The sequence below is a fragment of the Ruditapes philippinarum genome, unplaced genomic scaffold (genome assembly GCF_026571515.1).
Source record: "Ruditapes philippinarum isolate M1 unplaced genomic scaffold, ASM2657151v2 ctg1764_1_1_1_1, whole genome shotgun sequence".
Lineage (NCBI taxonomy): Eukaryota > Metazoa > Mollusca > Bivalvia > Venerida > Veneridae > Ruditapes > Ruditapes philippinarum.
Genome location: NW_026857763.1, coordinates 149,806 through 164,723, shown reverse-complemented (window position 1 = coordinate 164,723; position 14,918 = coordinate 149,806). Strand labels below are relative to the sequence as shown.

The window sequence follows — 14,918 nt, the reverse complement described above, 5'->3', positions numbered from 1 at the left end:
AAACAAATTTTCTTTTTATTTTATGCTAAAAAACAAGTTTAAACGAAATTTGCATAATATTAACATAAATATTAAAATATGTTTCCCCATTGAGAGCCCCATTTCGTGCGAATTTCTCATTAAAAACAAGAAGTCTTGAGCTGAAAAATAAGTCCGACAATCAACATTAAATGACAGTGATATTAATTATTTTGTTTAAAAAATATGAATGATCGCTTGTTTTAATAATAAAAACAAACAATTCGTGTAGGAGAAAATTCCAACCATCCATCCATATTTCTGTTACTTACTGCGAATTTATATTAGACCTGGCTTTGTTGAATGTAAGCGGCAGCCATTTTTTAAAGTTGTGTATTTCACGGGAGGAAAATAATTGTGTTTGATTCAGAGGGATATCATTTGGAATTGTTAGTCATACACCTTTTTAAAAGAAAGAAAACATATTTGAGGATTGAAACAGACAAAAAATAAGTGTTGACAGATGTGAAAACATGAAAAAAGCAGCTATGAAAATGGAAGACTTGGAACTTGCTCGGAACGCTGGGCGGTTTAATTGTTCTACGAGCTGTAGCTGTCATTGCTTTTCAATTTTTCATAAAGCATACGGCAGTTATTACTCGTAGGATACTTTAATATGCCCAAATGTCATCAAGAGCAGTTTGCATGTGGAAGGAATGTATTTTTCAGACTGTAAAAATGAAACATAAAATTTAGAGACGAAATTTGGTGATAGGAATTTGAATGAATAAAAGTAAGTTTTCTTCTTTTTATTACTTTTGACGTTTAAGGTATTTATCAATTTCAGCTTTGCTTTTTCTTTAAACAGCCTGACATTGTCAGAAATGTCAACAAAAATAAAATTGAGGTACCACATGGGGAAAATCTTTAAAAAGTAGTTTCGTCATTGAAAAAAGTGAAATTATATTTTGATAATTTTCACTGTGAAATTACCAAATATAATTTTCACGGTAAATCAGTAATCCGCTGAAAAGCATAAAATAAAAGCTTGTAACTCTTATAGACATAATCTATGTTGTTAAAATCTTCTAGACTTCACCAGGATATAATTGCTTAAAATTATTCGCCAGGCGGTTTGTATATCACGAACCTGCATAATTTGCCTTGTTTAAAACATAAATGATTAAAAACTGCTTAACTCAAGCAACAAATCATTAAAATCTGCCTAACTTAAGACAAATGCCATGCCACTAAATAATCACATCATAATCATAAATCAAATTTAGATAATTCATTTCTGTTCAAATAGGAAATTATGACAATGAGAATTCAACCGTCTTAATAGAACATGTTCCTGTATAATAAATGACTTCAAATTGTCCAAATTCACAGACTAATTAAATTATATATATAAGGAAATGTACGTACAGTCGACTCTCGTTATCTCGAAGTCATCGGGACCATCCAAAAAATATCGAGATAACGAATTGTCAAGGTAAACATATGTATTTTTGTTGGTTTAAAAACCTGCAGTTTACGGTAACTAAACATTTATCAAATCACGATCCTTCAGATCTTGTCTCGATATAGCTACAGGTTAACTACAGTTGTAGTGATCGACCTTCACTTGGCATTCAATTCGTCGACAATGTTTCTTATTCCATCCCAGTTTACTGTTACCTCTGGTAGCTTCTGAAGCTCTGTTATTAACACTTGTAGAGACACATCATCATCATTCATGTCACGCCACTCAAGCAACATCTTAAATATTTGCTTGACATTACTTCCATTTTCATCTCTAATGTGTTCCAACTTTACCCTTGGTATTTTAAGTGCATGTCCAAGCAACTCCCAATCTGTCCCAATATTTTGAGAAAACTTCTGAAAGGTTGAAGGAGATGGACATCCAGGTGGCACGTTCGGGAACGATCCTTTACCTTGGAACCATTCTTCTAATGCTGAAGTTGTTTCAATCTCGTGGGATTCTAAATCCGGGCACGTAGAACATTCAATACTTATATCTCTACCTATGTTCTTGATGACCGTGCCTCCATTTGGTCTATGGCTTTCGTGATTGCACGAGTATCCACGATTAAAAGGCAACACATTTTGCTCCAAGACTCCTTCGTGTTTCCTAAATTCATACATTACTACTGACTCCGCATAGCGTCTGAATTCATCAACGATGAATTTGTTGATACTGCGACGCCGTGTCAGACGCATTAAAGAAAGGTGTATGTGTCTGTCATTTAACCTAATGACTCCTGCATGATACGCATCCATTTGGACGATGGAAAGATTCTCGAAAAGGAGCTTTGTTCCTCTGAATTCTAAAATTGACCATTTTCCAAGAGCAGCTGCAACAAGTCGGTAAAATATAGTTGGTACAATGGCCGAGTTGTCGAACGAAATGACATATTGAATTTTTGTTTGCCGCTTGTTTTCTTGGAATTTTAGAATTTCTTCAGCTCGACTATGATCGGGAAGCAAGCTTGGTACGACATACCAGCCGAGACCAACTGCAACTTGCTTTGTTTCGTCGAATTCCATTGCCTGTGAAATGATTCGATGTTTCTGAAGAAACCAGAGTATTGTTTCCCTGTGTTTCATAAAACCTTTCTTCCTTTTACGAGTCCATAATTTGTCAATCAAAGAATTTTCCAGTTTTCCCTCCGTTGCTAGGGCTACCCATGCTTCATTAACATCGAGCTCATTTGTAACGAAACGTTTGGCTGTTATCAGGCATTTGAATGCGTCCACAAGATATTGTGGATCCAGTACAACAAATTGGGGTTCCTCATCGAAATACACTAACGTTCCCTGGTCATGCTTGTGTTTTAAGAACAGTCTAATCTGGTCTTTGTCTTTCAGGGGATATTCAGTGTCTGCATCAATTTCAACAATTGTTTCAAATGTGACAATCTTTTCGTGTCTACGCTCGAACAAACATTTTTCAAGCTGAATCCACTTTGCTGGAACTGTTCTAGACAGCGAAATGTCGTGCCCAAGATTTATCAAAGTATCTCGTAGATTTTTTAAGGTTTCACATTGAGTGTCATAAGTGTCCAAAGCGAAGTCTTTGTGGTAAATGTGATTGAGCGCTTGTTTGCCTTTGAACAGCAGTCGAATGTTGTCAAAATACTTGTCTGCCTGTCGCTTTTTCTCTGAATCATTTCCTTTTAGTTTGTCAAGGTGAGTTCCCACAAGTATGATTATTGGCTCTGTACTATCTCTGTTACCAACAAAAGAATGAATTGAGTTCACCCAGAACTTTATATAGTATTCCATGTTTCTTTTCCCATGGCTAACACGACATTCCTCGTCATCATTGAGCACAACATCAGATAAGTCCAAAGATAAATTGAACACAAGCAGGTAAACCGCTTTCCTACTATGAAACAAAGTATGCGTGGCATAGTACACAATTTGTCCTGCAAAGTCCCAAACATCCATTATTTGTATAATATCATCTTTACCGGGGCTTTGTTCTCTTTCTTGTTTCACCTCTTGAATTAACATGTTTCTTTCTTCTTCTGTCATGTCTTTTGGCGAATGGACAGGATTGTTTGTGCCCCATAACCTTTTATACACGTATGAAGAAGTGAAAAACTGTTTGAGCTTTTCTTTAAATGTATTTCTTCGTCCATGTTTTGTTGCATTGATTCGTTTAGCAATGTCTGCTGGATCCTGACCGTGGGTTACTTCGTAGATTATTTTCCCAGAAGCATCTCTTCGGCATTTGTAACGTGCGATATCGATTCCATTTGTGCTATAGATACTTTTCTCACAGTTGCCAACAAGGGCAGCAACCAGTGATGATTTCCCTTGCTTATAGTTACCGACCACGTTAAATCTAGATGACGTATCATGTTCCACACCGTCTTCGTATGCTTTCTTGATTAAATCATCGGCAAGAGGACCATATTTTCTTTCATCTGAAACATAAAAACCTCTTTCATCAATTTCTTGATTTTTTAAAACCCATTAGCGAACATAATATGACCTAATATATGTACAATGTACAAAAAAGCCCCACTCAATGATAAAGAAAATGTATTTATGCGCAAATTTTAGAATAAAGTAAAAGAAAGTATCGACACAAAATCTTATAAACTATTAAGAGCGATATACAAGTTAAAGATATAGTGTTGATGATTTTGAAATTCAATACCCTTATACCCTTATACCAAATTCATGTATATTCACAGAAAGAAACACAATCCTACTAATGTAACCCATTTTCATTTTAATTAAAAGCTGCCAACAGCCTTGTAACAAGTTAGTTAAAGTTGACGATTAGTTAAAATATTTTAAGAAAATCAAACTTGAGAAAAAAGTAATAAAATCTTAAGAAAAGTAAAATAGATTCTAGGTTCAAGTAATAATTTACATGTTATATGCTATAAATGACTGATTTTGCAGTATTAATAATCACATTTCTACTTCGTAAGTAACGAGGTAACGGCTATTTTTGCATATTTTGACCTCTTTTATGCAGACTGTAATGGTCGTTTGCAATGTATTACTTCTTTGTTCTTTGTTCACATCACAACATTAAACTTTTAAATACATTTTAAAAAATTTCATGAAAATAAGCATGAACCTGGAGGCATGCAACTTAAAATTGAATATTCAAAACGTGACCACTCGTTTTCAATTCCTTCATTTCAACGCTTTTTACTCAAATCCGGCTAAAAAGTCGATTTTCAATCTTAAATCGAAGTATCCTTATCCTTTATAGATTTAACCATTTTAAGTGCTTGATTTGATTTTTGTATGGTTTTCAAATATCATAATTTAAGCCATTTGAGTCTCAGTGAAGTTCCTTTACATGTGCGATTTTTGAAGATCAACAAGTGTAATAGCGTCCTTTTAGAGCTTATCGCAGCATCAAACGGTTCTTAGAACAATTTTTAGTTGTTTAATTCTATATACATTGCTAAGAATTACCTTCTCTTCTTTGGCGTTGCTCTGAAAAAAAAAAAACAACAATTGTCTAGTACATTTATATAGTGAAATTTTAAAACACAATAAGTAAAACAGATCATAACATTTCTTATCACACAAACCGCGGCGCAGGAGTGTAATAATGCCATTTAATTAAAAACATATTTAATTTACACTAGTGTAATAACACTGACGTGACGTCATTTGCGCTATACATAAAAATAGCGTTAAAGCGCGCTAATGTTAGCGTTACACAATGAAAATTTTTTTTTTTTGAATATGTAATAAATAGAATATTATATTCGTGTAGATTCAATACTTAATTTATTGAACTCGTTCAATAAAACAATATTATATTATACAATTCGTTTAATAAATTAGTATATAACCTACACTCATTCAATATCCTTTATTTATATAACTTATTATATGAAAATTCAAACAAATGATAATACCAGGCCAGAAGAAAGAGCTTAGTACAAGAATGCAAGGCTACCTCGAAAACCCCAAATTCACTAGTTTTACATAATAATGTAAAATTCCTTTAAATTAGTTTTGTTCTGTGAAGCTCAATTCCAATTTCTGCTCAAACGCCTTCTTAAACTCGTTGCCGTTTTTCTGTGAAAGTATTGTCTTTTGACTTTAGAACAGGTCAGTTGCAGTATAAAAGTACTGAAAATGGACGTAAAGAATTATCATTATAGGGGGGTATAGTCAGATTTTGCTGGCAGTACAGGCTAGCATTGCCGTGCCGCAGCCTGATGGTACCGGCTGCCTGGTTATTCCTGCTGCTATTTTTAGTAGTATTGGTCTGTAATTAGAGACAAAGGATGACAAACAATTAAATTGATATTGTGTTAGCAATTATGAGACAGATATACATGTTCATTCTCTTGATGAACGACATGTTTAGGTCGACATTTGCCACTCACTAGACCTAACAATGACAAAAAATGATATTAAATTATTAACCTACCTTTCCGCCTAAGTAATTCCCTTTTTTCATCTGAAACAGAAGAAGTAGAAATAATGAATTGCCTTTATAAAAATTTTGCATGGTATACAAGAAATACGTGTTCTCAGGTAAGCATGGGACATAGATTTACATGGTATTATACATTTATGACTTGAGTTTGTTTACATTTTGTATGACATAATATTTGTATGAATCAAAAATTGTATCTTGCAGTTTTGATGTGGTAAAACAATTAATTGCAAAGCGTAATATTGTTGATCAAGTGTGTAAGTCACAAGAGGCGATAAGAGATCAATTCTGCGTACATCATAATGTTATTATAACCTGTTGTTGTTGGCAACAGATTTTACCCATGCAAACAGTGCTGAACAAAAAAAAAGTCGGCACGGCCCCGCCGTCTTATCATTGTCTGCGCTATTTGCTATTCATTCAGTATATATTTAAAGTAATAAAACAGAGAGATATTTACCTTCTTGTCTGCGAAGTTTTCTTCTTTCCTCTGCAGAAAAAGAAAAAAATTCCAACTGATATTTAAAGTTAGATAAAAGACAAAGTCTACAAATGAGTACAAAAGGATATGCAATTTTCAGCACGTTTAAAAATGTACAGGACAATGACTTTAAGTACTTAGTGTGAAATCTAATTTGTAACATTTGTGAGCCAAATAAATAAAAAAAATTTTTACAAATACATTTGAGGTAACTTCAAAACAATCGGCGATCTTTCGGAAACAGAGAAGTTGGGGTTTCCTATTTTAACTTTCCTGATAGAGAGGCAGACAACTTTAACTCTTGCGTGGTCTCCCCTTCCCTCCTTCCCTTAAACAGGAAGATTTTTTTCTCTTTTTTTTTGTAAACAAATACGACATATTTACCTTTTCGACTGAGCCTCTTTTCTGAAACAGATATACAAAATATACAAAACATTTATAAGTTATGAGCATTTTCACAGATACCACAATTTCTTAATATTTTCTCAAAGTTAATGTCAGCAGCATAAAAATTGTCTTTAAGTTTATTTCATAGGTAAATACACCGTGCTTGCAATTTCAGAGTATACATTAATTCCGCTACATAAATCAAAAGTGTTGGTAAAGAAATTTAAATTTTTCAGTACCATTCTTTTAAGTCAACAAAAAACGTGTTGTTTTTTAGATATATCTATAAGTAGATCTATGGTAATGATCAAATGTAATATCAACAAACACATATCGTACCTTTCTTTCTCTGACTTTCTTCTGAAAAAATAGAATGAAAAAAGAGATTATAATATAATTATTAATTCCTTTTTTGTAAAAATTTATTGCGTATTCTTATTCACATTCGAATTTTTTTTGACCATAAAGGCTTTTTTAAAAACAGATGATGAAGATTTAATAATTGAAATATCAAACTGACATTGGACAGACAACAATATGACTTCTGATATAAAAAGGTCTTATTTATTATAGTGTCACCCCTACTGAAAGGGCCAGCCATTTCTGACTTATGAGCATACCATGTACCTCCTACCACTATGCCAGGCGCCAGGTGGATAGAAATCGGTAACCATTCATCTTAAATACCTCGCTGCTCGGGAAGCGGCCATTTCGGAACGAGTCCCACGAGAACATTAACAAATATGAAAATTAATGGGAAGACATTAAGATAAGGTTTCTTACCAAATTCGCGCTCCAATTGCTCTTGAACTTCTAAAAAAGTAATAAAAACACATATTGAAAGCCAGATAAACAATACAAATAAAGCATTTATATTTCTAATTAATTCTGGCCATTAATTTATAAAAAAGGATCATTTACTAGCATAAATAATAAAACATTTACTTCAAGTATAAAATACGGCTTTTAATATTTTCAAATTCAACGAACGGTCTGGGTAGCATTAGGTAGATATATTAGTTAAAACACCGGTGTCAATGTAGCAAATTAGGAATTTACGTGCGGTTCTCTGACTTAAAAAAATTAATACTAAAACACAATTCCCTTAAATATATCCGGACATTAACAAATACGTAGTACTCACTTAAGTCATTCTCATCTAGTCTTAACGAACCTGAAAAAAAGTCATTTAAAAAGCAAGTAGTAAAATCTTGCCAATAAACGTACAATTATTATGCAACAGTCTGAAGTAATCATGTTGTTTGTAAAAAATATGCTAGCGTAAAAAGAACAGAACAGAAACTTTATTTTATTAGATATGTACCATAACATATTTACAAAATTGATACATTTACATGTAATTTAATACTCACACGATAAACCAGTTCATAATTATCGAATCGCATTATACATACATAACATTAACACATTTACATTTAATACAATAACACTATATTTTAAGCATACAATATTTATCATTTTCTATTTTGAGAGGATGGACTTAAATATGTGTAGCAGATGCTATTCAAGTCATGGCACGTTTAATATAAATAGCTCAATTTGTGAGAATTGTTCTGTTATCATTTTTAATAATTCTATAAATTTAAACATGCTTGGTTTAACATAATAATACGTTTTAGGTATAGTTTCCTTAAATCATTATAACATGGTCAAATCAAAATGAAATGATATTCGTCGCAAATGTCGTGCTTATATATAACGTTGATTTCTCTCGATTCTTTGGGCCTGTAAAGCATTGAAACATAGCTAGTGTACATGTATTTAGTTTTCTTGGGTCTAACTTTAATATAAACCTTTATAGTTTGCTGATTCAACCTTTGGAACCAATGAATATTCCCAGAATTTATATGATAATGAACGTCATAATGTGGTACGTCGATCGTGTTCCGTTAAACATGCTTAAAGATAAACTATGCTCAATTTTAATGTTTAAAAATATTGATAATTGCTACACAGTCTCTTTGTAAATATAAAATGAACATGTTTGACTTCACAAAATGTAGATATGTTATTAAACTCTACACGCTGTAGGTCCACACAATGAATATATAATGTCATTAAAAAAATGGCATTTTTAAAAGAAAGAACCAACTTTTCTTGATCCGTAATAGGGAATGCAGCTTCCCATACATAGTGTGTACATTCTTTTAATCAAATTAGACGTATTGAGTAAGAACTTTCGGCGATAAAAATATGAAAATATCTTTCTGAAAAGATTATCATAGTATATATTCAAACAAAACGAACATGTAGCATTTTCAAATTTACCGTCAAGGACTAGGTTAAGCATATCCATTTCACTTGGATTACCTCTTCCAGAAAGCCCAGCCTTATTCGTGTTCCTTGTTTACTAATTTTTGACGTAAGAACCACGTGATCTGCCCACCATATTTATTAATCAAGTTTTTTTTATCAAACATAATAAAACATACTCATGTAACGGGATTTTTAAGTTATTTCGATTTTAAGTTATTTTGATCATCGTTTTCAATTGGAATACCTTCATTTATATAAGCGATTTAAGCTTAAAGCTAATATGTCAACATGAGAGAATTGGTCGTGCAGTGACCTATGGTTCATAAGTTTATGGTTCATAAGTTTAAATTTATCGGCACTGGTTAACTGTTAGAAAGCAATATTTTAGCTGAAATTAGTTTTTTTTCAGTGTTTTTTTTTTTTTTTTTTTTTTTTTTTAATCATCGATTCTAATACTTTTGAGAGTGGGATTTCAGAGTGGGATAATTCGATACAAGGTTGCACTTTCCCTCGTGAAATGATTTAATAAAATCTGATATTTTTGTTCAATTTTAAACAAAGACAACAACACTGAAAGCGTTTTCCACTGGTTAAATAGCAATAATTTGGGTCCAAATGATATGTGTGTAACACACAATCTTCTATAAAGATCTTAATTTCTTTAGACATATTTTCATCTGATATTTCATATGATTAAATCATTATTTTAACTACCTCTCTACTTGACCCATGAAAAGAAAATAGGAATGAGAAAAAAATAAAATATTACAAAAGAATCATCGATTAGGCCTTCTTAATATGAGTAATATAATTATCTTAAATAAGTATTTTGAAATAAACGTATGTGAAGTATTGTAATTGCATACCATTTCATGTCTGTGAAGCAGATAATACAAGTAACGGATTTATTCCCATATCAAATATAAATATTCTATCTTACCTAAGCCTAGATCTGCATCGCCCCTGTGTGTCAATCTTCTGGTCATAATCAATGCACGTCACATGCTGAAAATACAAACAAACTTTTATAATATTTATAATGTTGAAATGAGTTAAAGGCAAAGACAAAATAGATTCAACCTTTCTCATCTCTTAGTGCCTCTTTACCGTTTTGTAACATCTTGTTCCCTTCTCTATTGGATATCGAAATAACATTAAAATTTGAATAATGACCAAAACATTTCTTTAAAAAAAATACTCAAGTCTAAAAAAGAAAGAAAAAAACGCTACAAGAAGCTTCTTGCGTTTTTATCAAAGACATTGTTATTATCTGATAATGAAATGATTGCAATTTTAAAATAAATTATGTGAATCAGCATAATATGACATATTGGAATGTTGAACGTTTTTTTTGTTGTTGGGCAAAACGGTACAGTCATATGTCGACTTTCCAACTTTTTTGGTGCAGGAAGACCTCAGGTATTCTTCCGAACAATATTTCAGTCACAAACTGGCAACGGAGTAGAACCACCGACGTACGTTGCGAAAGCTAGTAGGATTAAATTACAAGGATATATTAAACTGCTAATCTTTTGTAAAGGTTACATACATGTTTATACAGACAAAAGATAGTTTTACAGATCTAATATGAAAATGTCTAACATCTTCTTGAAGATAAACCAATGTCTGATATATTACAAAAAAAAAAATAAAGATTAAATTTATTTATAATTTAAACATACCTCATTTAATATTCTTGACAATTAGTCACCATGATTAGTGAAAAAGGGTAGCTGTTGCCCCTTACATTGTTATATAATTCTGGTCCCTGGGAATTTATTGATTTTACAAAATTTTATTGAATTCGCAATACCCGGGGCTAGGGGGCTCTGAAATGTGACTTTCCCTCTCACTCACGAACAGAATTAATAAAACAGATTTTAAAAAAAAATTTTTAAACTTTTTTTTCTTGCCTTTAGGGTTTTCCCCTTTAGAGTTTTTAACAAATTTTCCAGATTGATATCATAATTTCGTAATGAGATTATGCCATTATTATGGTTACTACATTCTCTATATGCAGACGAAGGTTACACATGACGTAGCTATCTATTCTTATCGGTATTGGAAAACCAAAATTTAAGTTTTAACTGATTTAACCTTCAATATTGTCCTTGGTTATAAAGAAATAAAATATGTATACATACGTTGGAATGTTACACTGATTCATCAAAACATCATATAGTAGAGACTGAAATGGATGCTGATCATCATTGCAATGTTGTTTTTTTAAAGTCAATAAAGAATTCGATCGCCTGGGACAACAATGGGCGCCATTTTAGCCACATTGATTGATGGTCAAATATTCAAAGTTTTGATTTTTTTATAAATCCGACTTTTATTGTCATTAACAATGTGTTATAAGGCAGTTGATAACATATAATTATAATGTTATTATGTTATTAAAAGTTCAGTTTATTCTGTTTTAATATCTGACACAATTTAATCGTATCTAGGTCAATAACGTTGTAAACGTATCCACCAATTAAATATATATTTATTATTATATATGTCAAAATGTTAATACAAACACATATTTTTACCAGTATGTTAAAAGCATTACAAGTATATTCAAAAATTGAAAATAAACTTTGATTAAATTTTACCTGTATTTGTTTACCTTTCGTTTAATTCCTAGTTTGATATGATAAACTTACACCGTCCATTTAAGTTCAATAAACCAGTTCCGTCTAAATATAAACACAGCGCATTTACAGTTTAGTTTAAAGGAATTCAAGCGTATATCCCAGTTTTAACGTATCTAAATATTATGTTTAATGCGGACGCCAATAATTATTGATCTCTCTGTATCTATATCTTAAATAAAGCTTCATCGTACTTGCTATTATATTAATATTCAAAAAATATTTATACGTATAGTTGTTTTAAATCCTTCAGCAACGTTGAGTATATAATTTACGAACATACCGGTAAATATTGGCAAATTGAAATTTCGTAAATCACAAGAGCTATGAGAGAACACTAATGGTATGCCTTTCGGAATGTGTCAAGAAAATATGGAGGACATGGTGAATAAAAAATGTAGCTTTTAAATACCGCCAACTCAACAATGTGACTTAAACTTTCCATTTTGACCACCTATAACGCATTGGGTATTCTAATCTGTATCGGTATCATGGCTGGGTATACTCGTTATGACCGTGTAAGTTCTATATTACGTACTATAGCCGCAGAACGTATGTCTCAACTTTATGTTGCATATTAACTAGTATGCGGATCAATGATGCTTATACCACGTGATCTGTGATTGGTCGTGTGATTTTAGGCGGGAAATCAGTTCTTCGCCTGGGACAATTTTAATCAAATTTGAATATTGTATTTTAGTCAATTGTTGCATGTGGCTTTGAGATAAATATTTGTGATCAATCGAAAATATAAAACAGATGTAATATAAAGATGGTTTAAGTTACAGTCATGCAATTTTATGATTGTTAAATAATTGAAACATGCTATAGATTTTAACCATGGTATGATGGCAACAGTTTTTCAGAGTCGTTTAACATTTCATACAATGGGCTGACTTTTTAACCTGACGTATCATAATTCATGATATAATAAAATACAAGTAAACTTGTTTTTTATTTTTATATGTGTATTAAGTTTTGTCATAATTATGATAATGTTGTGTATTTGAAAATGAACATTAACATTGCTCAAATAATAAAACAATCCCATTACAAAACTGCGTTTGTGTTTTGTGTTTAATAAGGTTGAGACTAAATGACTATCACCCAAACCGTCACATTATCAGAACATTAACTGGTTTAACTAAACAAGTGCCTTTGACATGTTTTAAAATCTCGTAACAAAGTTAAATCATCGACCAATAACCAAAGAAAGGTTAATCTATCAAGTCTAAACTACGAAATGGCGTTACAAGTAACATTATGCTCATAATTTGCATTGTTAAGCTGAGATTAATTAGTCCTGTATTTCAAAAGGTTGACTATTTTAATAACGATTGGACAATAATTGATAATCACAAATGTTAATGATAAAGTATAAAAATTCCCTAAAATATAAAACCTGCCTCACTCTTTTATAAATTGAACATTACGGATATTTTTCGAAGATTATTTATATATATTAATGTGGGTCACGTGGGTTATTGATTATTCAGGTGACGTTTGTTATGAAATTGGAAACAAACATAACAGGGTCTGTTCCTTATGTCCGTATCAAGCTATTGGTGATGAATTTCACTACTTATTTGAATGTTCGTACTTTAATGACATAAGACGTAAATCTCTTCTGCCCAGGTTGTACATTCATCCCAATATTTTTAAACTTGACACATTAATGAATCGTTGTGATAAAAAGATTCTACTAAAATTATCTTTATTTTGTAAAAACATTATGTTAAAATTAAGATAATTAATACTTCTCATTCTCCGTTCCCATTTGTTACAATTTAAAATACATGTTGTATTGAATTCAGTACTTGAAATTGAACAATATGATCTCCATTTTTGTTTATTTAGCTAGTCATAATTGTATTCTTATATTGTGATATTAGTGATTTTTGACTGTTATTTTTCTGTTTGTTTGTTGTTATAACCAGTTGCATATTATATGCCTTGGTTTAATAAAAACTGAAACTGAAACTGGAAACAAACATGACACATTGTAAAGCTATTTTCTTTTAAACGAATACTCACCGTTTACTCTTTGATGAGCAAAATGTCAGTTTAATGAAGTGATGTAAATCTATTAAGTCTACGGACTACTAAATTCAGTCATTTAAATTTGGGTTATGAAAAAAAAGTAGTCTGTCACATTTTGCATAAAGGTTTGTGAATATTTTACTTTTCGTAAACTGTTTTTCCCTAGTAATAAATGCACCATAAAGTGTGTTTCATAACGCGTGGGTCCTTAAAGATCCAATAGTATATATTGAGTGAAACAGGTGAAAATTAAAATAAGTTTATATTTTGCCATAATTCCTTTCATTTGTATCAATTTCTTCATTTGAAACTCACATGGCCAAAGGAATATGCATTGGAATATAACTTTAACGATCTATTTATAAAAAGAGTAGGACAGTCCGTTTATATTTTAGGCAATTACAAAAAAAATCAACTGTTGATCATACACCATTGTAACAGTCATTCTTTTGAAATATAAGGTCAATTCAGCTCAACTTTACAATGGAAAATGAGCATGTCACTTTATGAAAATATTAAATGATTGGAGAATATACAATATTAATATTTCATAAAGAAATTTAAATTGATGTGAAAACCACCTTAAACTGCATGTTTTTTTGCAAGAATTACAACTTATTTTACTGTAAAATATACATTAATTTTCATATTTTTGTTACAATTTAAGAACAAAATGAAGGGAAAACTGAATTTTTTGATAATTTAATATTAAAATTGCAAAAAAGTAAATGGCAAAGAGGGTAAAAATTTCTTTGAATAAATTTTTTTGGACGTAAAGCAGAAAAACTTTTGGGAATAATAAATTTTAATTTTTTTTTAGTTAGAAGGTTTTGGAATTTTTAAATTTTTGAAACACTTTCGAATCCGTTTTGGAATCAACCAATGCTAACATGAGGTAAATTTTTTTGCACAGGGGAAACAACGGTTTTTCCCCATGACGGGATTCGAACCAAAAACGGTCAGAAACCTTACATCCTATCCGAGGTTTTTCACTCGCCCAAAAGATGTTTAAAAATTTTCAATTTTTTTGTTCAAAAAAAAGATACATCTATTACTTTTGAGAACGGGAGCATCAATTGAGACGACCACTGTGTAATTAATCATCATGTAGATCATCTTGTGAGATGTTTTGACAAGGAAAACAGATCAAGAATACCCCATGTGGACTTCACTGATTAGTTTTGTTTGGTTTTGACGGTGC

At 31.3% G+C, this 14,918-nt stretch overlaps 1 protein-coding gene across 1 annotated transcript; it reads right to left on the bottom strand.

The window, feature by feature from the left end:
* Positions 1–1,490: 1,490 nt before the first annotated feature.
* On the bottom strand, positions 1,491–8,006 carry LOC132750859 (uncharacterized). Its single transcript, XM_060740919.1, has 8 exons — positions 7,903–8,006; positions 7,542–7,571; positions 7,098–7,118; positions 6,756–6,776; positions 6,351–6,380; positions 5,882–5,911; positions 4,909–4,929; positions 1,491–3,893 (listed from the first exon to the last, which is right to left on the bottom strand). Exon 8 carries the CDS (start codon positions 3,496–3,498, stop codon positions 1,582–1,584), a length of 1,917 nt encoding a protein of 638 aa, XP_060596902.1. The 5' UTR covers positions 3,499–3,893; positions 4,909–4,929; positions 5,882–5,911; positions 6,351–6,380; positions 6,756–6,776; positions 7,098–7,118; positions 7,542–7,571; positions 7,903–8,006; the 3' UTR covers positions 1,491–1,581.
* Positions 8,007–14,918: the final 6,912 nt, after the last annotated feature.